Here is a 24,082-nt window from a genome sequence, read left to right as displayed (position 1 = left end):
CATCGGCACACGCGTACGCCCACACATCCGCCCCTCGCCCACGCATAGACATACACACGACCACACCCCCGCTATAGAGCCCTCTCTATCGGTTGTCTCGCTTTCCACATGGAATGCGCACATGCACATACGTGTCCCCCTTCACCCGATCTAAGTCGCGTTATTCATCGCTTCAACGCACGTACACAGGTCAAGTCACAGCTCGCCTGCTGAGCAAGTGAGCCGTGTCCAATCCCCCACCCACCCTCCTTTTCCCTCCTCTTCTTCCCCGGCCTCCCACACACACACACACGCAGATGGACACCGCCTCCGCCGCTGAACCAAGCCCACCCCCGCGACTCCGTGATGCTGTGAAGGCGGAACCGAGCACAGAAGACGAGCGTGGGCAGCAGCAGCTGTCTCGTCATCAAGACGTCGCTTCTTCGGCCTCCGCGTTGGACTTTCTCGCGCTGTGGCGACCTTCCGCGGCGTCGTCATCTCGACACGCTGCCGCACTCACTAACGCGAAACAGGCCGAGGAGGTGAAAAGGGCACAGCTGTCTTCGTCCTCTCCCCCGTCGTCCGCGCTGGATGCACCGACGCGTGTCTGCGACCCGCGCCTGGGCACTCTGTCCATCGGATCGGTGGTCTTTGCACCCTATCGCGTGTGCACTGAACGCCCGGTGCGCGGTGGCTTGTCGCCGTGTGTGACTGGCGGCATTGTCAGTGGATCTCCGGTCACTGCAGCAGCGCCGCACCAGCTGATGCCACCACCACCCCCTCCCTATCGCTTACATTACGCGCTCGCGGAGGTGACGGGTATTCAGGTGATGGCCGGTACTGTCACCGTGTCTTTCCTCTTTACGGATCCAGGCATCGACGACGAGGCCGTGTCGATGTACGAATGCGTGCCGTGCCCGCCCGCATGTCTCTCACGGTGGCTTCTCGAGGAAAACAGCCCTGCACCACAACGCTGTTCTCTGCTGGAGCGCGTCTTGCACGTCACTCCGCCGGAGGGACCTCTCCCGGTGAATGACGTCTACCGGGCCCTCCATGCGCCGTCCCCCAAGCTCACCTCTGCACCGGGATTATCACCGTTGCTGGTTCAGCGGCAGCGGCAACGGGAGCGTTGCGTGGGGCGGCTCCGTCAACTCTACTGCCTCAGCGATGACGACGACGAGCACCCGGACACCACGATGGCACGCAACTCCAGAGGTGTGGCACAAGGCGCATCAGAGGAAGACATGGCAGCGAAGCCTGTCGCACTCGAACCCACCGCCGCAACGGCCACTCCCTCCTCGGCCGCATGGCGATTTCTGTCGACTGGTACTACTGACAAGGCAGCTTTGACGGTCGGCAGCGGGGGGACGACGACTCCTGCCGCGTCAGCCGCCACTATGTTTGCCCGCTACGTCGCCCCGACTAGCGTGCATGTCTTTTTCTCCGGCATCTTCCAGGAGGTGAACGCGTACATGGAGCATCACTGCAGCCGTCACCGCCGCCATGCCCTCACAGACCCCACGGCAGACCCTCTCGCCTCTCCAAGTCGGCGGCTTCGTCGCGGCGTCGCCGCTGCCAACGCCGCGTCCCCACCGCCACTCATTCTCGTCATCTTCGACAGCTACGCCACCCTGCGTCGTTTTCACGTCTTCATGACGGTGCGCGGCCACGTCGTGCAGCTGCTCGACGGTACCCACGCAGGCAGAGCTCTCCCATCGCCGCAAACGTCGCACGCGTTCGGAGCGCAGTGCAAGATCTGGCTGTGCATGCTGCGCGATGATACCGGAGAAGAGGTTGTGGAAGAGGAGGTGACGAAGGAAGATGGTTCCTCAATCACCAGGGCCAGTGCTGGTGAAGAGAGCGCGGAGGTAGTGCAGGCAGTGGCACTCATGGAAACGCAGCTGCGCTGTTTGCTCGCAGCTGCGCCGCCCGTCGACGCACTTGTCAGCTTCAAGGAGCACGTCACGCAGCAGCAGCAGCAAGTCACAGCGGAGGCGGTGCTGCAGCGACTTATTCCGCACCTCGGGGAAGACCGCCTGGAGTGTGTTCTGCAGGACGTCCCGGCACCGCCCCCGCGGCCAACCCCGGTCGGCAACAACGCAGCTGCTTCCCCTTCAGGGACGACGCAGCCGCCGCCATCTACGGCACCCGCCACTACCGTTGTCAAGGTTTCCGGTGCCGTCTTCGGCGATAACAAGATTCTCGTCCCGTGCAGCCCCGAGCAACTGACCCTTCTCTCCACCGTGTTGGCGAGCACCCCTGTAGCGGTGTGTCGGGAAACGGGTGATGGCGGCGCTGCTGAGGGGGGCGGTGAAACTGCAGGACAGCGCAAGTGTTCTCCCACCAAGAAGGCTAATCGGAAACGTCCACGAGTGATGGGGACGGCAGACTCCTCGTCCGAAGCGGCTGCAGCAAGAGCCCAAGCGCTGACCCCAGCCCTCCTAGAGAGGATTGCCCTCGGCAGCTTCACAGACGCCGCGGCAGCGACGCTTTTCGATGTTTTTGCAGACGCCACAGCGGTCGTGATGAAGGCACCTGACCCCTCCTCCGCGGATCTGCCCGGGACCGCCGGCGACGCGCACCGCGGCAGCAGTGATGGAAGAGGTGCCGCAACGGTACTAAGCACCATCGAGGACCTTTACGAGAAGTGGTGCGTCGACCCATCGCGGTTCGGTGAAGCGTTCCCGGTGTTTGCGGCGGTGTACGCACTGGTAGCGGACGTCTTTGCCAGCGTAAGTCGCTTCCGGCCCGGCAGACCACGTAGCACGAGTGGGTGGGGCACCGGCATCGGCGACGACGGGCCGCGGCGGCTCTCCACTGGGCCACTGGAGTCTGCCCCGTCACTTGAACAGGCCGCAGAGATGAAAGCCTCGACAGTGACGCAGAGACGCTTACCGACGCCGTCGCCTCCCTATGAACTCCCTCGCGGCCGCCTCGGTGCGCTCCTTAGGGCTCTCCCCCGCATCGCGCTAGTGCTCCCACGCGGCAACCCCACCCAACACCCCAACCTCGGCACACAGCAGTATCTTCGCACGCTCCGCGCTTTCTTTTCACCCTGGGCGGTGCACGAGGTCAGCTCCCCGGCCGCTTCTGTGGCCGTCAGCTGCGCGGCACCGGTGCTGTGGCACCAGCGCGGCGGTCTTCTTCTCCTTTTCTGCGACGAGGCCACCACGCAGCTTGGTGCCTTGCAGGACGAGGCGGACGTCGTGATCGCGTGTGGCAAGGCGGCGGCTGCGTGGGTAGCAGCGAATAGTGCGACGAAGGCCGGCAGCGGTGACGGTTGCAAAGTTGCTGCCGCTGGTCCGCTGCTGTTCGCCGTCATCTCAGAGGCGGAGGTGGTGGCGCCGACAGACCACCTCACCCACCTGTGGCTTCCCATCACTCTTGCTTCACCGACCTGCATGGGAGAGGGCCACGCGCCCGCTGACGTGTCGACTTCAGCGGACGGGCTCGAGCGGTGCAGTGAGTGGCCGGCAATGTCGAAGGAGGAGACGTCGCGCACCGAGCTAGAGGAAATGTGGAGGCTCCTCGTTGCAACGGTAAGCGCAGATGGGAGTGTCGACGTGTCTGCACGCCCATCATCGCCTCTACTACGGCAAGACCAACAACAACATGGCCAGACGCTGCGCAGCACCGGCGCGGCTGCTCGCCGACTTCACCAAGTCGAGGTGCTGCCCAGAACCCTGCGGCAAGCCGTGGTGCTCTGGCGCCACCTCCAGGCTGCTGATCCCAACCTGTGCGGTAGGCAACGCCAAAGCTGTGCGTCACCATCCGAGTTCGACAATGAAGGGCCGTGGGGCACGCTGCAGGCAGTCGTGAAGGAAATGGCCCTGAGCTGCGTCACGGCAACGCCAGTTCGCATGACGGACGTGACCCTCCTCCGCGGCAACGATGACAGCGCGTGAGCCCTCAAGGGGCGTGGCGTGCGCCATGTTGCAGAAGAATGAGGCCTCGCATCATTTGAAAACGGCGGTGAAGTCGCCTGTGTCCCTCTCACCTCCGTTCCATCCGGAGGTGCGAACATGTGCGGGTGCGGGCGCAGCAGTGCCTGCCTCTGCAACGGCTTCTCGGTTCTCTGTTCACTTTGTATGCTGGCAAACACACCGAATCATCGAGACGCGTGAGCCGTGTCCTGGTGCGTAGATGGCACATGCAGGTGCGCTCCTCTACACCAAGAAGGTGCACAGCAACCAGGGGAAGGGAGGGGGAAAGGCGAATGAAGCGAAGCACAACGAAACTGATAAGCGCGTGCGTCATCGGGTGCAACCGCCACCACCACCACCAGCACCGTCCCTCCTCCTCTCTCCCACTTCTTTACTCGCTCTGTACACACCTCCGTTTCTCTTTCTGCGTGCGTGTGGGACGGCGGCGGCGGCGATAGTGACGGCATCCCCCCACCCACCCGCCTCCCCTCACCATCCACCATCCACCCTCTGATACGCACGCACGCACACATCCGTCCAGGCCAAGTACGACCCCCGTCCTGCAGTCGCACGTTGTTTGGATTCACGTCTTCCCTTACCGCCTTTGATGTGTGCTCCCATTGGAATGGGCCCCTGTGGTTGCCTTCTGCCTTCTGCCTCATCGTTCTCTCTCTAGAAATTCTCCATACCGATAAGCCCTCCCCCCTCCCGTCCCTCTCTCGCTGTGTGTGTGTGTGTGTGTGTGTGTGTAGCCAACCATGTCGGCGCCCACCATGGAGCTGTTCACCAACCAAGGTACCCTCTATCAGTACGCTGGGGAGGAGGGCGAGCACCCCTACTACAAACCCCTCGGTGACGTGGACACCTTCACCATCTCCCTGCTGAAGCACAAGAAGACGGCAGGCACTACCGGCAGTAACAACAGCAGTGTGGAGTACCTCATCGCCGTGGCCGAGGATGGGGAGAAGGTCTTTGAGCAACCCATCGGCGTGGACCTTCAGCTCTCTTACTCCGCCCCAACCGCGTCCGTGCACTGGCCAGCGATCATCGATGAAGAGCTTGAGACCGTTGCCTTCCGCTTCACCGCTCCGGCGGCGCATGTCGCGCAGGTGACGGCGCAGTTGCGCATGCAGCAGTTTGTGGAGCTGTACAACCGCTGTACCTACAGCCTCCTCACCGGCTACGACGAGGTAGACCCGGAGGACGAGTGGTACCAGTACCTCGGCGCCGCCACCACGCGCGAGGTCTGTAACGAAGATGCCACCGAGCCCGTATTCGAGTTCGACCCAACCCAGTTGACGAAGGCGAGCACCGGCGCCGGCAATATTTGCGCCGCAGAGTCGCTAAAGTTCAACCGCACCCTCGTTGTCAAGAAGAGCAACGAGGAGGCCACTCTGGAGCTGCAGGCGCTGCCGCAGACGGAGCGAGGCTTTGACCGGGCTGCCATGGAGAAGCTCGTCGTGCGCGGCGTCGACGGCACCTCCACTGGAACTCTCCTGGAGAACGGGGACGTCACCATGCTGCTCTTCGGCGGCAGCAGTGCGGCGGTGCAGCGATTAGACCTCGCGCACGGCACTGTGGTGCAGGAGTACAAGCCAGCGGATCTCCCCGTGCAGAGTGTGGCCTACGCAAACCATACAGCGGCGAACTCTGGCCCCGTCTACACGTGCCTGGGCCGCAACGTTGCCTTCAACATCGACGTCCGCATGGACCCCCGCAGCTGTGTCGTCATGGAGGATGGGAAGCAACCGACTGACTACGCCTTGCCGTCGCTCCGGAAGGACTTCACCTGCCATGCTACCTCGCAGAACGGCTACCTCGTCATCGGTGATGGGTCCGGGAACATCCGACTCTACACCGGCCCGCCCGGCGCGCGCAAGCCAGCAGGCGGGTACTTCCCAAAAACTGCCAAGACGCTGCTGGACACCAAGGTGCCGATCGTTGACATCGACGTCACAGCCGACGGCCAGTATATCGTCGCGACCTCCACCTCGTTTCTCCTGTTCATCGAGACCAAGTACGTGGACAGCAACGACAAAGAGTCGACAGGGTTTCAGACTCGGATGGGAGCGAGAAAGCCGCAGCCCATCATCCTCCAGCCTTCACCGGAGCAAACACTCCGCATGGGTGGGGCAACCATGGTGCACTTCCAAACCGCGAAGTTCGACCGCTTTCCTGGCACCAAGGAGCTGTGCGTGACCGCCAGCTGCGGGGACTACCTCCTGACGTGGTCGCTGCGTGCGATTGAGTCGTCTCAGCAGAGCGGACGCGCCGTCGTGAACTCCGCCGTGGCGGTAGGGCAGACCGTGCTGTCGACCTCAGCAAACCGTGCCTCGCACGTCGGCTTCCTTACCGGCAACGACGTCGGAGTCGTACCCGTGCATGAAGCGAAGAAGGAGGTGAGTCGGACGTGGACATGGGGGACCGAGTAGGGTTGGCGGCGACTGCTGCACTTGCACCTCTGTGCATCTGGCGGGCAAGGCTCGGCTCCCTCCCGTTGCGCTGCCGGAACCCCTCCCCTCCCCCCTCCTGCCGACCCGCATCGATTCCCCTCCACACGCACAAAAATGCGACCACGCACGTGTTGTCGTGAAGGCATCCTTGGGGGAGGGGGGATGGGAGAGGGAAGGGGGGCAACAGAATGCTGACAACCCACCTATCGCTCGCTCGCTCGCTGACTCTCGGCACCCACGCGTCTGATCTCCTGCTCGACGCCGCCACGCGAGCGGGCACGGGTCGCTGCGGACACCATGCTTATTCCTTCCTTTGTGTACGCCATGCACTCACGCCCGCACGCATTCCTCGGGACACGGCGGTGCGACGGCATCGGGGGGACGATGGGGCCGCTCCCCCGATGCCCGGTGGCGGCGCGCTCTTTGCTCTGCCCGTGAGTGCTCCTTCTCATTTCCGTTCCGGCTGCGGATGGGCGACGGTGACCGCACGGCCCCTTGTCTCTCGTTATGTCTGCTGTCCGTGCGCCCAGAATGTAGCTCTCGCCCCCCCCGGGGGCCCCCTGCATGTCCGCACCCGGTGGCACCGTACGCTGGAAGGACGTGTAGCGCCGCACCCCCGCCCGTGCGCACGCACAGGCGTATGTGCGTGTGTGTGCTCTTGTATGGCCGACGCGCTCGGCCCCTGCCGGCATGGCCTCGCTGTAGGCGGCCCGACCGCGCACACACGCCCGGAGATTGGATCGATGGAGACGGGTGTGCCGACTCGCTCATGGCATCGGCGAGGGGGGGGCAGCACTTTCGGCAGTTTTCGATTATACGCACAGCTCTCCAACGTAGAATAGAAACGATGCCCAAGAATAAAAGCGAACAGAGCAGAACACGGTGTTTTGGAGAGGGAACGGTGTTCCCAGATGGAAGCCCATCGACTGTGGCACATCTTGCGTGGCACTTGTGCTTCCTTGAGCTATGTGTGCCAATGAGGTCTGTGTGAGCGTACGTGCCTGCGTGCAGATGGAAAAGTAGGTCGGAGAGCTGGTGTGGTGGTGGAGGCAGAGAGAGAGGAAGAGATTTCTAGGAGGACGAAAGGGCTGGGAGGGAGGGAGGGAAGAGGGGCACAGTGTGTGTGTGTCAGATAGCAGCGCGAGTGCATCCTCTGCGTTCCCCCACCTCTCCTCCTCCTCTCTCCGTACTCCCCACTCGCGCCCCACCCCCACCCCCGTGTCCCTGCGCATTTATCACACACACACACGCACGCACGCGCAAAGAAATGTATTCCAAAAGACCTCCACTGGTGCAAGGCGAAGAGGACACACTGACAAGAAAGAGAGCGAGGATGTCATGTTCCCCTCTTCGTGAGCCTTCCGAGGTGGGGAAGGGAGGGTGTCGCCACCCCGACCGCTCATCGTCTCCTCATCCTCCTCCCCCCACCCCGCATGCACACACACACACACACAAAATGGTGATCTCTGTGTGTGTGTGTGAGGGCCTCTCCGCCCTCACGACCGTATCCTCACCTCCTTTTGTTTTGGTTCTCCCATCCTCCTCCTCCTGCCTCCTCTTCATGTAAACACGTCTGCACGCCCGAACCCGGACATGCGCATGCACGCAAAAGGCTTCCGTGGTTTTGCGTCGTCTCTCTCGTTTCTTTCCCTCTGTAACCCTCTTGCCGCATCTCGCCTCTCATCCACGCCTGTTGTGTGCCTTACAGTATTATAGATCGCCCATAGCACGCCCCCCCCCCTCCTCCTCCTCCTCCCTCAGCACAAGCAAACCGCAGACAACCTAGGATTCAGAAGCACACAGGGAGAGAGAGAGACCAGCACACCCATATGCACACACCTGCTACGTCAGGTGCTCCCCGTCCCAGCCGCCACCACCACCACCACCACCCACACACTTCAAAGCCCTTTTGCACCCCCGCCCCCGCTCCCCCCTACATTCTCTTCCATCTCTAGATTCCCCACATCTCCGTTTTCTCCTCTCTCCCCTTTCCTCCCACCTCCGTGACGGCCTCACCACCACCACCAGAGCACCAACGTACCCCACCCTCCGCCTCTGCATTCTCCGTGCGCGAGGCCCCCCTCCCATACACGATATCCCTGGATTTCTCTCTCTTTTCTCTCCCCATCCCACGCTCATCACCGTTTTCCCCCTTTCCCAACAACCGGAAGATTTCGTTTGTGGTTCCGACGAAATCCCCCGCGCGCTGGCACGCAGTCCCACTGCCAACCCACCTACCGCCTGCACAGAAGCGCGCTTGTACACTGCAGCCACCACTTATAGATCAACGCATGCAGACACGCATTCCCTTCCCTGCCTCCTAGACGGCCTCCGCTTCTCCCCTACATTCTCTACCCCTTCACCCGCACCCCTACGTCGCCGCTATGGAGCGTCTGCAGCGCGTCGGTGTCCGCACCGGCCCCACCTTCGCCCCCGACGCACCCGCGTCCACGTCGGAGCTACCGAAGCCGACGTTCCAGCCTGGCAGCAGTATCTACGAGATGGATTCCAGCGGCAGGCTGCATCGCTTCCAGTGCGGCCGCGTGCTCGGCCGCGGCGGCTTCGCCAAGTGCTACGAGGTATCGGACGAGACTGGCACCTACGCGCTCAAGGCCGTTAACCGCGCGTCTCTGGAGAAGCCCAAGACGCTGCAGAAGCTGCACAGTGAAATCAGCATCCACCGCCGTATGAAGCACAAGCACGTCGTCGAGTTCCTTCGCACGTTCCGCGACCGCTACTACGTGTACATGCTCTTGGAGAAGTGTGACCACGGGACGCTGATGGACCTACTCAAAGTGCGCCGCTTCACCGTGCCGGAGACACAGTATGTGATGCTGCAGTGCCTGTCAGCGCTGCAGTACATGCACAGTGAATGTGTCATTCACCGCGACCTGAAGCCCGGAAACATTATGCTGGACAGAGAGCTCAACGTCAAGATCGGCGACTTTGGCCTCGCCGCGGAGCTCCAGTACGACGGCGAGCGCAAGCGCACCATCTGTGGAACGCCCAACTACATTGCACCCGAGATCATCGACCACAAGAGCCACGGTCACAGCTACGAGGTGGACACGTGGTCCCTCGGCGTCATCCTCTACACGCTGCTCGTGGGTCAGCCTCCGTTCCAGATGGAGGACGTGGAGTCTACATATAAGCGCATCCGCCAGTGCCGCTACGACTTCCCCGCCAGCGTGCCAGACACCGCGCGTGACCTTATCACTCAGATCCTGCAGAGCAGCCCGGCCCACCGTCCCACGCTGATGGACATCCGCCAGCACTCCTTCTTCTCGTCGTCACCGCCGCCGCCGCTGACGCCGCCGGCATCATTCGCGTCCTTCGGCCTGCCGGTGCCCGGCGCCGCCGCGCCCGCGACGACTACGACCGCATCAGCAGCAGCAATCACAACCACACGCAGCGCACGCCGCGGGTTGGCGGTGGACATGCATCACTCACCACCGGCGCCGTATGGTAAGGAGCTGTTAGGTGCCCCAGCACAACGCGAGGTGTTACGGCCCATCAACGCTAACGTGCCCCCGCCGCACGGCGCGCCGACATCGCCGCGCCACCTCGTGAGCCTCAGGCAGCAGCAGCAGCAGCAGCAGCAGCAGCCCGCACTGGCACCGACGCTCCCCGGCAACTGCGCGCAGGCGCGCAGCGAGACGCCACGTAGTGGCCCTGCGACGGCAGCGGTGCCGCTCTCGGGGCGCTGCCCCGCGTCGTCTCCGCAGCAGCTCCGAAACGACGCCAACGCTGACGAGGACGAGAAGCAGCAGCTGACTGCGCTACACGACCGCCTGCACCAGACCCTGTGCGGCGACCCGGCCGCCGACGACGCTGCTGACAGCGAGGCGGCGCCGCCTCCGGTGTGGGTTACGCAGTGCGCTGACTTCTCGTCCAAGTACGGCATGGCTTACCGCCTCAGCACCGGGCAAACCGGCGCGCACTTCAACGACTCCACCAAGATCGTGTGGGAGCCCATCACGGACCGTGTGGAGTATTACGCGCGCGTCAAGATCGAGATGCCGGCGCGCGACGGCGGCACCGGGCTCTTCGCGAAGGACGAGCGGCACGTGTTCAGCATGCACAGCTACCCACCGGAGCTGGAGAAGAAGGTGACACTGACCAAGTACTTCAAGACCTACCTCGGCCGCGTGCAGAGCTCCCCGGACAGGGTGCCGGTGGTGGCGTGCTCACCCTTCCTGCCGGGGGCGCCGCCACGCTGCACCGACCCGCACACGTCCAGTGACTTTGTGTACGTGAAGCGCTGGCTGCGCGTGGACGGCGCACTCGTGTTCCGGCTGTCGAACAAGACGGTGCAGGTGTGCTTCGACGACGGCGCTGAGATCATCCTGAGCTCGGAGTGGCGCGTGGTGACCTACACGACGTCGTCGGGCCGCCGCCGCACGATGTCGCTGAACTCGGTGGCCACGGAATGGGAAGAAGCGGCAGACCGGCTTCGCAACACCAAGAGCGTGCTGTATCAGGTTATCCGCGACCACTGCCTGTAGAGGACCACCCACTCGCGTGTTTGTGCGTCTCGCCGCGGGTTGGGTTACCCACACTCCCCTCTTTGTTTTCGATAGATTGCATTAGAACCCTGATAGCTGGAGAGACCTCCGTGCGCGGCATCTCACGGTCCAGTACCCCCACTGTGTGAGGCAGCCGGGGAGTCCCTCTGTCCCTGCCAAATCCCAGAGCCACTTCTGGTGGTCACAGGGTCGAGCGCCGGCGACGCAGCGAGGTCCGGGTGCCCCATCGCTACCGATGGCGACGGCCAGGCCCTCGACGGCGTGGCGTCGGAGCGACCTGAGACAACGAGCACGCTTGCACCACGCATACGATTGACGAAGCGCCGGGGCGACTCGAGCACATCCCACCCCGCCCTCGCTGCACACTGGTGGCGGGAGCCTGCGCCACCGCGGAAGACGCACCACGCGGCGACCGGCGCAATGGGGGCGGCTGCGAGGCGGCACTGCGAGTCGCATGGGTGGGTGGAGGTCGGGGCGGGCGCCGTGCCGCGATGCCTGAGGCGGCGCAGTGCTGCACCGGCGTGTGCCCACGGCTGCTTCGCGCCACGAGATGGCTGGCCTGTGGCAGGGCCGGGGCTCGAGAGCGCAGCTGGACCGCCTGCTGTGTGGCAGAGATGGACAAAAAAAGATTGCAATAGACGCTGTTTTGCTTTTTGACACACGCTCAGACAAATCTACTGTACCACCTACACAGTGACGCGAACGCGCACCTGAACAAACTCAGTGAGAACACATGCTTGCACGTCATTATGAGTGCGCATACCAGCAAGAGGCAACGAAGAAATGAAATCGGGATGTAGGCGCGCAGAAATGCAACAACCCGGCTTACTAGACAGACACGCTTGGATTTCCTCCCTCCTCTCGATATCGCCTGCTACAAACAAAAGTTGGAGAAGTTGGGTATCGATCCCAATACCTACCGCATGCTAAGCGGTCGCTCTACCATCTGAGCTACATCCCCACGAAGAAGTACGCGCTTCAGCAAATGTTTATAGTTGTACAGACAGGGTTCCGAAAAGTTCGCAAACGGAAGGGTTCGAACCTTCGCGTGAGATCACACCTGCTTAGCAGGCAGGCGCCTTAACCACTCGGCCACATTTGCTCCATGACGAGAATCCAAAAAGTCAGAGCCCAATAATATAAAAAACAATGCCTAGTGGCGATCCCCTCTTTCTGAATTCTCGGTAGTATAGTGGTTAGTATACCCGCCTGTCACGCGGGTGACCCGGGTTCAATTCCCGGCCGGGAAGCTTTTTCCCTATGCCGGGGAAAAGGCCCACAAGCAAACCCAGCGAAAGCAACCCTCTTTTCCCCCCTCTGCCTCTCCTGGGAAACCGGGGCCCACCGCTAACATAAAGATCCTTACCCCATCCATGCCTTTTTCTTTCATGAGTAAGACAAGCATATTGGAGCGTACACCCAACAGTGACTGATGATGAAGTCTAAACCGCGAACGAGCGCCTGAAACATACGAGCCGCGCACAGCTGCCCGACTGGCCCGCGGTCATCCCCAATTCAGCCCCGCGGAAATGATGACGGCAGCCTCGGAATATTTGCGGGACCAAGTTTTCTGAAAGACTTCCGCTTCACGGGAAAGGGAAGAGGTCCCGCCCCACCACCCCCGCCAACCCCTTTCCTTTCGCCCCAACCACCCCCGGAAACCCCCAACCACCCCTCTCTTTTCCGGGGCTGTGCCCGGAGAGCCTCGCCAGGGGCAAGGGCCAAGCGCCACGCGCACCGAAGCAACAAAAAACCGCACACAAAAAGAGCAAATGACCTATATCCCCAACGGTGCATCCACTCAAAAACCACCAAAAACCCAGACAACCCTTGGGCACCACTTTCGATGAAGGTGGCGCGTATCGTTCCCAAGGGGGAAGCCACAACCACAAGGCCCCCAAGACACCGCGCACAAAAACACCCGCACCAACACTTGCGAAAGACGCCCACCACCACAAAAAAAAATCATCGCCTTTTATGCCTCGTTTATGCACACCACACCCGCGATCTTCTGGGTTGCGGCGTTTCCGGGTTCAAGAGCGGGCCCCGCAATAGCGTGTCAGCGGACGCCGCGCAAGAATATTTTCACATTTTCTTTTGTCATATCCGGCCCCTGGGGCCAACCTAAAACGATGTCGCGTCATTCAAAAGCGTCGCTTCCCTTCCGCTTGAACACCAACACGCCTTCTCTCCGACGAAGGTCCCGGCCCCACGCGCGAAAAACAGGCATGTGGCGGCAACCCGGGGCCGCCGTTCGCGCTTTTGCCCCCACCCCTTCTTTTTCCAGCCTCCTTCCGCGTTTCTGAAAAGGGGCCGGGGGCGCGGGGCGCCAGGAAACCGCCCCCCCCCCCTCTTCGCAACCAAGCCACCTCCACTTTCAACCAGGTCACCAAACCACCGACCAAGGCAACCGCCCCCTGAAGCTTTGATTTCCCCGCACCGTTTGCCAGCACCTTACGCCACCAAGGAATCAAGCACACGTTTCGCCCCCTCCGCGGATTCCCCCCGAAGCCCCAAGAAAACAGCACCCACACCGCTACGCCATTCCGAGCCTCACAAACCTTTCAAGAAAAACCGCAGCTTTCTTGTTTGTCCAAAACGTCGGGGCGGGGGCGCGCGTTGGCTGGATGACGAAAAAAGGGTTCGCGCCACCCCTGCCCCCAAAACCACCGCTGGGGGATGAAGAAAAGAAACCCCGCGGGGACCCCCACCAAGACTAGAAAAAAAAAACCCCGAGGGGCAGCCGCCTGCCCGCAAAACCCCGGCGGTTCGCGCCTTTTAAAAATAACCAACGACAAAGAAATGTGGCTCTGTGGGGCGGCCTTTTTCGGACACCACACAACCCCTTTCCCCGCGATGGCGGCGACTACCCCCTAGTGGCGAAAAACGGCGAAAAGCGCGCCGCGTAATTTCACAGAACACCTGCCAAACACAGCCCTTCCGCTTTTAAAAGGCCTTTGTTTTTCCCCCACGCCCCAGTGGTTTTGATTTTCCTTTGCCACGTTTTGCCGGTGGTGCCCGGGCGGCGTTTTATTCCCTCTTTTTATTGTTTGTGCCTGGTGAAATCCGTCGCCTCAAAGGCTCCCCCGGTCCCCCAGCCCGTACCCCCGTTTCCCGGCACCGCCGACAACCCTTGCCACAGGCCCCGGGAAAACAAACAAGAAACCGGAAAACAGCGGGCACGCCACGCCATGGCCGCCAGGCCAGCCGGCAAAGCGAAGGCCGAGACCCAAATCCTGCGCGCCTTTTTTGCCTTTTAATAGCGGCGCGGCCTTTTTAAATCGACATCAAGCCGTTGGTTTGGTTTCCCTGGCTGTTTTTGGTGCGCGCAAAATCGAGCGGGTTGGGGTTTTTGGGTTCCCTGTCGCGGGGGTGAAAGGATAACGGGCCCCACGTGGGAAATGCGCCCCTTGCTGACGCGGAACGGGGGGGAGGGTAACCGGAACCAGTCTTTATTTCCCGACCTTCTTTAACCCCAGTTGGCTTATTTTGAAAACGCGCGGCACAGGGAAGGCGCTTGTTGTGGCCAAACGCCCCTTGGGGACTACTGGAGAGCGGGCCCAAAGGGGCGCCGGCGGGGGCCGGCGTTCCAGAGAATGCGCCTAGTATGAGTGTTTCTGCGGTTTTCATTCCGTGTATATCCTCTTGAAAGCAAATAGTTTCCACACAGAACACCGGCAAATAATAGCTAAGTATTAAAAATTAAGGAAATAAAGATTTCCGCAAGTAGCCCCAATTAACGCTTTGGATCCGTTCAACGCTGGTGCCGTCGTTTGTCTTGTCTTTTTTAGGCTCCTCGGTAAGGCACCCTGGTGAAGGCAAAAGGGGACAGTTGTTTTTCAATCCCCCTGGGGAGCGCCGACGAAGTCGGCATCTTACACCCCCACAAAATCGCCACCGTCTAACTTTTTAAGTGAAAAGGTCCTGCGTGTTCCGGAGGCTTTGGTGAGAAGCACACAAAAAAAAACTCTTGTGCCCCATCCCGTGCTCAGCTACGCGGCGCTCATCTTAGTGTCACCCGTCTGGCGGCAGGATCCACCTTACCATCGCGGAAGGCTTGGCTTGGTATACTTTCTGTTACCCTTCCCGGGGGTTTTGTTGGGGTCCCGGTCGGTGTTGGCCCTTGGTTTCGCCAGGGGCCGGCGTTTGATGCCCCGGTGGGGCGGGCAAAAACAAGACGGGCCCAAAGACACAGCGAAAAAAACGACGCCCACAGCGCATATTCTTGGATATGGGCAAAGTAACGACGGGTTTCGCTCATCTGCTTTAAAGGCGTCGTGGTATTTCATCCCTAAGGGATCCTCACGTCCTTTCCCGAATTATCTAAGGGGGGCGAAAGAACGAGCGACAACACTAGCCTCAGGCATCGACGAAAAGAAACCATATCAGTTCCTCATTTTAACGAACAAGTGACAATCAACAAACAAAAGCCGCTGGGATCTTTTCATCCCCATCCCACCCTCTGTTTGTTTCACTTTTCCCTTGGGGCGGGGGGGGTTGAAGTTTTCTTAAAAAAAAGGATGCTCACATGGCGTGGGTTTTTCTTTTTCCTTTAAACACGTCATTTTTGCCGCGGGGGGAGAGACCCAGCTGCGCTCTCGAGCCCCGGCCCTGCCACAGGCCAGCCATCTCGTGGCGCGAAGCAGCCGTGGGCACACGCCGGTGCAGCACTGCGCCGCCTCAGGCATCGCGGCACGGCGCCCGCCCCGACCTCCACCCACCCATGCGACTCGCAGTGCCGCCTCGCAGCCGCCCCCATTGCGCCGGTCGCCGCGTGGTGCGTCTTCCGCGGTGGCGCAGGCTCCCGCCACCAGTGTGCAGCGAGGGCGGGGTGGGATGTGCTCGAGTCGCCCCGGCGCTTCGTCAATCGTATGCGTGGTGCAAGCGTGCTCGTTGTCTCAGGTCGCTCCGACGCCACGCCGTCGAGGGCCTGGCCGTCGCCATCGGTAGCGATGGGGCACCCGGACCTCGCTGCGTCGCCGGCGCTCGACCCTGTGACCACCAGAAGTGGCTCTGGGATTTGGCAGGGACAGAGGGACTGTCCGGCTGCCTCACACAGTGGGGGTACTGGACCTAGTGCTACGATGGTTTCTGTGTTGTGATTAGTGGTTTTGGGGTTTACACAAGAGGAGGAGGATTTAACAATTGTGAAAGGAAACGAACTGCTTGGGAGGGAGGGAAAATTTAGTCAGAGGCGTCGTGGTGGTGTGTGCCAAACGCTGGACGGCGGGTGTTGGGAATGTTTTTTTAGTAGCTAGATTTTTTGAATAATATTATCTAAGAGTTTTCAGTGGCTGTGGAAGGCGAATTGTTGCTGCAGCGAGATGTTAAGTTCTGTGAATCGGCATTTTTGCTGGATACCAGACTCAGAGGGGTTCGAATAGCTTTGGTAATTATGTTTGAGTATTCTTCCACATGCTTGGGAGTACCCGAACAGGCACACAATGGTGCGGGCTTATGAGTTCCGACATCTCGTAGTACTCGTGGTGATATCCTTTCGGTCGGGTAGAAATTCTCGAAAATGCACACCGGTATTTCCTTTTTTTCTTCAATTCTTTCTTGTGACACTCAATTAAGGTGTACAAACGCACAAACTATATCTCTAACATAATTTCCAACCGCCGGAAAGAAGTCAACATTGAAGATGTCTGATTCTGCGGGAGGTGCTGAAAAAGTTGAGGCAGTTGTGGAAAGCGCCAAGGCTGATACTCCTGCTACTGAGGGCATCAGTGCAATCGAAATAAAGGAAGAAAATACCGATGCGAAAACTACCCCTGGGGAGACTACCCTCGTAAAAAACCCGAGTGAGGAGAACCCCGAGAGAAAGATCCCTCCTGCTGAAGAGCCCGTCGCTACTGCAATTGAGGAGGTAAAAGAGGAAGACCCAGTTATAGTGAGTCCGAAGGCTGCCCAAATTCCTGCCGAGGCTTCTGCAGAAGTTCCCACAGCCGCTCCTGTAAAGGTTTCCGACGAGTTGCCTGATAAGGAAGCAAGTATCAGCGGTGCCGTATTGACTGCTGAGAGCCCCAAAACGGAAAGCACCTCGCCCAGTACTCCCCGAAAGCCGCAAAAGGCTGCCTTCAATATCGACGCAAAGCCGTTCTCCCCTGTATCCCTTAGCGATCCGGCACTACAAGCAACTTTGGTCGGCGAAGCCAACGGGCTTTCGATTAAAATTGGTCAGTGGAGCCCGCAGGCATTTGTTCCTACCGCACACCTGTCGCCAACTGCCCCCGTGAATGTTGCCCATATGCCGTATGTTGCACCTGCGGTTCCTCCAGCACCGGCGGTAAAAAAGGAGACCACAACCGGGAAGGACTCGCTGTCCGCTTACGCGAAACCATGGAGCCCGCATCCCGAGGTCACGGTAACTCCTTTAGTAGCCTCTGATAACGAAGTTGCCATTCACCCTGGCTCGTGGGCAGCTATGACTGTTGATGGAAAGGAAGTTATAACCCCTTCTCCGATGGTACCGAGGAAATCGAGCACAAATTTGTTTGCACACTCGTTCTCCGTTCACCCCAAAGGTCTCAAGAGTGTTGAGCTCGAGCTGTTTAGCTACACCTGTGCAAGGTGTACGCTGAGGACCTTGTACGGGCGACTCTCATCACGCCAGCCGGATGTAACAATGCGAAATGTCAGCGTGGACGTTCCGCCTCTCTGCATTGCGCACCTTATTGAACAGATCGCCAAGGCGAAAGTGACAGCTTTGCACTTGAATGAGTCGGAAGGGCCACATTACGACATATGGTTAGACAAGCCGAATCTTTCAACACAGCTTGTAGAGTATATATCCGGCAGCGTGTGGGCAACACCGATGCACCATGGGTATGCTGTGATGGGGAAAAATGAAGAAGGCAAGCGATATCTGCGAAACTATGTTGAAAGGCTGAGGGATTCGAAGCCCCCGGGGCCGAATGTGTACGATGTTGCGTTGGTGGAAGTGAAGGAGCATTAGGTTACTAGTTAGTAAACTTCTTCAATATTCTGTTTTTTTTTTGTCTTGCTCTTGTAGCTCTGCTGACGGAGAACACCTCAGGGTGGCATCTCACGGTCCAGTACCCCCACTGTGTGAGGCAGCCGGACAGTCCCTCTGTCCCTGCCAAATCCCAGAGCCACTTCTGGTGGTCACAGGGTCGAGCGCCGGCGACGCAGCGAGGTCCGGGTGCCCCATCGCTACCGATGGCGACGGCCAGGCCCTCGACGGCGTGGCGTCGGAGCGACCTGAGACAACGAGCACGCTTGCACCACGCATACGATTGACGAAGCGCCGGGGCGACTCGAGCACATCCCACCCCGCCCTCGCTGCACACTGGTGGCGGGAGCCTGCGCCACCGCGGAAGACGCACCACGCGGCGACCGGCGCAATGGGGGCGGCTGCGAGGCGGCACTGCGAGTCGCATGGGTGGGTGGAGGTCGGGGCGGGCGCCGTGCCGCGATGCCTGAGGCGGCGCAGTGCTGCACCGGCGTGTGCCCACGGCTGCTTCGCGCCACGAGATGGCTGGCCTGTGGCAGGGCCGAGGCTCGAGAATGGAGGTGGACTTTTATGCTCTACGGTTGAATGGACACGTTAAAAAAAATGTTGTTTTTCTAAGTGTCGGTATTCTTGTCATGTGCTTGGTATACAAATGTTTTTTTTTTGCTTTTGGTGGCTTAGCTGCTGGTTGGAGAAACCGTTTGTCAGTGGCGAGTTGTGTATGCTGTACGGTTTGGGGTCTGAGTTTTGACTCACTTCAATGCGCAAGCATGGGACTCTGTCTTCTCGGAAGTGCCCTAGATTCTGGCTATTTCCTTCCCCACTCATCCTCTTTTTTTGTTTCTTTCGCCCCATCAAAGTTCAAATAAGCTCACCGACTTCTTTCTTACATCACGGCTCTCTCTTACAGCGTGTCATTACAGAAGGCACCAGAATGGCCAACTCTGCGGTTCCCGATGTAAAGGCGCAGCTAATCGTGTCAAGCAGCCCTGAAGAACAATTTTTTCATCAGCTATTTCCAGAGATAAATCAACGTGAAAAACTGGTTCAGTCGTGCAACTGTGGCCTGATACGTCGGAAACTCGTGCGGATGGGGAGGATGTACGTGACACCTCTGCGGATTTGCTTCACATCGTCGTTCATTGAAGAGCCTGTCATTATTCTCTTGGAGAACGTGCTTACATTGGAGAGGAAAACGAACTTTGTCTGCGACACCATTGTTATAGTCACGAAGGCACGAGTGGAGCACGATTTCACAGCTTTCTTCTCGACGGGCGTGACCCAAATATACAACTTATTGAAAACTTTGTGGTCTGTTCGCGAGAAGTACGCTGCAGATAGGGCTACCTCCCTTTACCCTGAACCGAAATCTGACGCCTCGTCCTCGGATGACTTTGTAAGTACCCCTTCTACGAGTCGAGCCAGCTCAGCCGGCAATCGCGGTGGTGCCGAGGGAAGAGACAATCAATCCCAAGACTCACAGCCCCTGTCATCCAGCAATCAACAGCGCACGAACGGTCAGCAAGACTCCGACGTGTGTACCGAGCGTGACCGAGCTACCGCTTCCTTATCCGCTTCGCATGTGGGTACTCCGGGTGTGGTAGAAAAACAGAGCACTAGTGGGCTGTCGCAGGAGAGAAGCTCGTTGCAAAATCGAAAAAATAGACTTCCGGAAGGTAGCAGCGACGCCTGCCTCGGGACAATTCCAGAATTCCGGCGCTTTTTCCCGTCGCTTCCTCAGACAGAAACAGTCAAGGACTCGTTCACGTGCTGCTACCAATTTGGGGCCAGTCGGCTGGGAAAGATGTGGGTCACTCAGAACTTCATTCTCTTTGTTTCCCCGATGATGGAATCAAGAATAGAGATCAAGTTCTGTGACGTGGAGAAAATCGAAAAGGAGCAGAAGCTTGTCCTGCTCGATGGGTTTTACGTGCAGCTCAAATCTGGGGCCTCGATGAGCTTCTCAAACTTTACGAGCCGCGATGCTGCTTTGAATGTGATCGAGTCCACGTTTCAAGCCTCAAAGGCCCAGCAGAAGGATACGGCAGAAGACTCTGTGGTCTCAGGCCCACTTGTCTTCAAAACAACGACGAGCGAAAACGATGAAGCCAAGATGCCCGGTGTGGCGTCGCTGGACGCGTTCTCGCAGGTGGAGACGGATTATGGCAGCGCGCTTAGCGACTTCTCATGCTTTGGGAAGGAGTTGATCACACCCGTGAAGCTGTGCACGGGGAAGGGGGTCCTCGACGTGTTCGGCGTGTGCTTCGACGATGGCACTGCGCTGCTGGAGGACTACCACACAGAGCGGAAGGACACGGACCAGAAGTGGGAGCCGTGGCGGCCAACGAAGGATGGAGGTGCGTTCCGGGGGCAGCGCCAGTTCACGTGCACGACGTTGGTGAAGGCGATGATGGGGAAGCCGTACGCGTACATCGAGTACCAGCGCTACGCCCTATTCAAGGTGAGCGGTGCGCCGACGCTCGCGGTGCAGTTCTCAAGCCAGGTGCCTGGTGTGATGTTTGGTGACGCATTCCGCGCGGAGGCGCTTGTGACCTTCACGCAGACTGGCAGCGGTGCGTCGGCCGAGGTGACGGTGCGTGCGTTCGGGTACGTGCAGTTCCTGAAGAGCGTGTGGGTGAAGGGCCGCATCTTGGCGACCGCGATGAACACGGAGCTCCCCGATGGGTACAGGACTCTTGCCAATATGATTTGCGGGCGGCTTGAAAGTCATCAAAGCGGATGCGAGCCGCAACCCAATGGAGGTGACAGCGAGGGGAGGAAAGAGGGCGGGGGCCAAGCAGCTCCGTCGTCGCCGGAGTGCAAACCATATGTCCCTGTGCTCTTCAAAGTTTGGATGTTGGAAGGGTTCGTCGCCAATGTTACTGTTCTCGCGCTCTCTGCGGTATGCTTTTTTGTTTCACTTTTTTTCTGCCTTACCATGAGTTTCTCCCCCATAGGGGCGTTCACCCAGCGAGGCGTGCTGCAGTCTCTCACGTCACCGCTGACTGCCGTGGTCACTGCGGTGGTGTGCTTTGTGAGCTTTCAGATCGGCATCGCTGCGTTTGTGTCCCTTTGACGCGCACGCCAAAGAGCAAAGACTGAGGGGACTTTCTGTTGCTGGGATCAGTGGGACTCTCAGCTACTTAGCGCCTGTCTCGTTTCGAAAAGGGCGGCGCCGTTTTGAAAACAGGATGTCAATGTTTCACCTACGAGCCGTTTGCGCGAAAGGGTGTCTCTATGGCACTGGTAATTGATACCGACCGTGAGCTCTACAATGCGCTGAGGGGGGCTTTTTTGACTCTTTTGCTCCACGGCTTCCCAACCCCCATTTACTGCTTCCATTGTTGCTTGCGTGCATTATTGAGCTCAAGGGAATGCGGTATAGTTTTTAGGTGCGGGTGACGCTGGGTTATCAGAGGTGCCGTCTGCAGGGCGGTTTTACGGCACATGGGCGTAGCGAGTGCGGGAAGAAGGCGCTGTGGATGGGCATCGCAAGGACGCCATTCTTGTGTCGTCTTTCTCTTGCCACTAAATGCCTTTTCTTCCTTGATGCCCATTATCGTCGTTACGATCTACTCCGCTATTTTTCTTTTGCTGCTGTTTGATGTTCTCATCGTGTTTTTGCAAGCGGGGTATTTTGCACATCCCGGTGCTGATTGGAAACGTATTTGCCAATCGATCACCCTCCCCACCTCCTTCCCCCACGCCTCTCTTGATGATGTCGGCGACATAGCCCTGATCGATTCTTGAATACAACTGCCTCTCGAATTGGGAATGGCTTTCAAAACAACGACGAGCGAAAACGATGAAGCCAAGATGCCCGGTGTGGCGTCGCTGGACGCGTTCTCGCAGGTGGAGACGGATTATGGCAGCGCGCTTAGCGACTTCTCATGCTTTGGGAAGGAGTTGATCACACCCGTGAAGCTGTGCACGGGGAAGGGGGTCCTCGACGTGTTCGGCGTGTGCTTCGACGATGGCACTGCGCTGCTGGAGGACTACCACACAGAGCGGAAGGACACGGACCAGAAGTGGGAGCCGTGGCGGCCAACGAAGGATGGAGGTGCGTTCCGGGGGCAGCGCCAGTTCACGTGCACGACGTTGGTGAAGGCGATGATGGGGAAGCCGTACGCGTACATCGAGTACCAGCGCTACGCCCTATTCAAGGTGAGCGGTGCGCCGACGCTCGCGGTGCAGTTCTCAAGCCAGGTGCCTGGTGTGATGTTTGGTGACGCATTCCGCGCGGAGGCGCTTGTGACCTTCACGCAGACTGGCAGCGGTGCGTCGGCCGAGGTGACGGTGCGTGCGTTCGGGTACGTGCAGTTCCTGAAGAGCGTGTGGGTGAAGGGCCGCATCTTGGCGACCGCGATGAACACGGAGCTGCCCGATGGGTACAAAAAGCTGGCTTCGATGGTTGCTGCCAAAATGGCTGATCAATCAGGTGGTGCTCCTGCAGCTCCCGACGCGCCAGCGTCTGATGAGGCAGAGATCGAACCAGATAAATTCTCACCACATCTACCTCTTCTGAGCCCGCAGACGATTCTGCAGCGCAGGGTTATGGCTCACGGTACCACAGCTCTGGCTGGCTTAGTTGTCGTGGTGTGTTTGAAAAGCGTTTGGCAGACGTTAGCTCTCACACGGGTGTCGGGATGGGAGCTTTGCGCTGCTGCCCGCGGACGTGAGTCAGAACATCTCGACGTTGTGTGCCAAATGATGGTAGCCGAGTGGAACGGTGTGCTATCTGCAGCGCGGCCGGCGCTGGTAGCTGTCTATCTCCTCCTCATCTCAATCTTCTGCGGTGTGACGTTCAAAGGTGTCGCACTCTCCGAGGCATAGGAAGATGTGGAGGAAGGGACCCTCCAGGAGATTGCTCAGCAGCGCTCTCCTGTTTTGCACCCCTTGAACCCGGCTCATCGTCCCCCCGTCAGCAACGGGAGCACCAGGCTTATTTCGTTGTGTGCCTCTCTCTTAGCCGCACTTCGTAAAGGGGGAAAAAGGTATGAGAACTCTCTCCCATCTCCGCACAATATCGAACCCCTGTCCGGACTCTCCACGCACCTACACACCCATACACCCACAGGGTGCTGCTTCGTTTGACATGTTGTTTCCACCTATTGCGTTTTCTCATTCGATTTGACTGCGACTGCGCGCTTTTCTCTCTGTATCTGTGTGTTTCTCGCTGCTAGCAACAATGCTGCTCAGAGATCAACGGCGGGTGACACCCTGAACGCTATGGCACCAACAGGACGACATACAAGAAAAATAAACAAAAAACAGCAGTGAAAACAAGAGCTAAGTTTTTTTTTTCGGCGTACGTGTGATGTGTGTGTGTGTGCAGAAACTTCGACCTCGTTGAAGGCTTGACGATTGAGTGCCCTAGCTCACGCCGACGTTCCACCTGGAATGCGGCAAAAGGTAACTGTGCGTGGCGCGAGGGCTGCACTGAGCTCGGTCGGCTCCCTTTGCGCGCGTGACTGCAAGTCACATGCAGCCACGACAATGCAGACGCCTATGTCTTGTGGGTCTTTTCGTATGAAATCTTTCTGTTATGTTCACTTGCTACCTCCTGCCTTTCGCTCCTCGCTCTTTTGACATCCCCCCTCCTCCACAACGACGCAGAATACGCTCGGGCAACACCCCGGCCTTCCCTGTCGTCTGCTTTTCGTTATACAGCAAACTTGAGCGAGACGAGTGCTGCTGCCGACGGAGTTCCTTCTCTGTCCTGCATTCCCCGGATCTTCTCCCTTCTTCTCCCCATTTCCTGCACATCTTTCGGTGTCGCGAACCAGAGACCTTGCTTGTCTAACTTTGGGATCAGACTTCACGCGCCGAGCAAGGGGTCTGTACTTCTCTGTGTGGGCGTGCAGAGTGTACTTCCTTTCTTTCTACCCCTTTTCACACGCGCGAGGTTAACAAGAAGGGAGGGTTCTTAGTCCTCTTTCCGCCCCCCCTCCTCCTCCTCTTCAGCCACTCTTGTCTTTTTTTTCCCATCGACTCTAATTTGATGTGAGCAGAGCCGTATCACGCTGCGATTCCTTGTTTCACACGCACACTCACCGTCACTGTTGTATGCTTGTGCGAGCGTACTCAACGCGTGGGGCTGTGTGTCGCTACTCGTACTCGATTCTCTCTCTTTGCTTCCGTATTTAGAGGATAGCAATCTGCCTGGCACTGCGACGCCGCACTGTCATATCAGCTCAGCCTCTGCCCTGCTTGCCTCTCCTCCGC

General features: G+C 59.1%; 6 protein-coding genes across 6 annotated transcripts; all 6 read left to right on the top strand.

Moving 5' to 3' along the window:
• Positions 1 to 296: 296 nt before the first annotated feature.
• Positions 297 to 3,884, top strand: LMXM_17_0650 (conserved hypothetical protein; the record flags this gene model as incomplete). The annotated part of the gene is made up of 1 exon (XM_003873886.1): positions 297 to 3,884. One exon carries the CDS (start codon positions 297 to 299, stop codon positions 3,882 to 3,884), a length of 3,588 nt encoding a protein of 1,195 aa, XP_003873935.1.
• Positions 3,885 to 4,660: 776 nt separating this feature from the next.
• LMXM_17_0640 (conserved hypothetical protein) lies at positions 4,661 to 6,334 on the top strand (the record flags this gene model as incomplete). Its single annotated transcript, XM_003873885.1, has 1 exon — positions 4,661 to 6,334. The coding sequence occupies one exon, from the start codon at positions 4,661 to 4,663 to the stop codon at positions 6,332 to 6,334; it is 1,674 nt and encodes a 557-aa protein (XP_003873934.1).
• Positions 6,335 to 8,739: 2,405 nt separating this feature from the next.
• On the top strand, positions 8,740 to 10,860 carry LMXM_17_0790 (putative polo-like protein kinase; the record flags this gene model as incomplete). Its single annotated transcript, XM_003873884.1, has 1 exon — positions 8,740 to 10,860. The coding sequence occupies one exon, from the start codon at positions 8,740 to 8,742 to the stop codon at positions 10,858 to 10,860; it is 2,121 nt and encodes a 706-aa protein (XP_003873933.1).
• Positions 10,861 to 16,525: 5,665 nt separating this feature from the next.
• Positions 16,526 to 17,839, top strand: LMXM_17_0733 (conserved hypothetical protein; the record flags this gene model as incomplete). The annotated part of the gene is made up of 1 exon (XM_003873883.1): positions 16,526 to 17,839. One exon carries the CDS (start codon positions 16,526 to 16,528, stop codon positions 17,837 to 17,839), a length of 1,314 nt encoding a protein of 437 aa, XP_003873932.1.
• A 1,117-nt stretch (positions 17,840 to 18,956) lies between these two features.
• Positions 18,957 to 20,933, top strand: LMXM_17_0730 (conserved hypothetical protein; the record flags this gene model as incomplete). Its single annotated transcript, XM_003873882.1, has 1 exon — positions 18,957 to 20,933. The coding sequence occupies one exon, from the start codon at positions 18,957 to 18,959 to the stop codon at positions 20,931 to 20,933; it is 1,977 nt and encodes a 658-aa protein (XP_003873931.1).
• Positions 20,934 to 21,631: 698 nt separating this feature from the next.
• Positions 21,632 to 22,690, top strand: LMXM_17_0740 (conserved hypothetical protein; the record flags this gene model as incomplete). The annotated part of the gene is made up of 1 exon (XM_003873881.1): positions 21,632 to 22,690. The coding sequence occupies one exon, from the start codon at positions 21,632 to 21,634 to the stop codon at positions 22,688 to 22,690; it is 1,059 nt and encodes a 352-aa protein (XP_003873930.1).
• Between the last annotated feature and the right edge of the window lie 1,392 nt (positions 22,691 to 24,082).

The sequence above is a fragment of the Leishmania mexicana genome, chromosome 17 (genome assembly GCF_000234665.1).
Source record: "Leishmania mexicana MHOM/GT/2001/U1103 complete genome, chromosome 17".
Taxonomy (NCBI): Eukaryota; Euglenozoa; class Kinetoplastea; order Trypanosomatida; family Trypanosomatidae; genus Leishmania; species Leishmania mexicana.
This window is presented reverse-complemented; position numbering and strand designations above follow the sequence as displayed.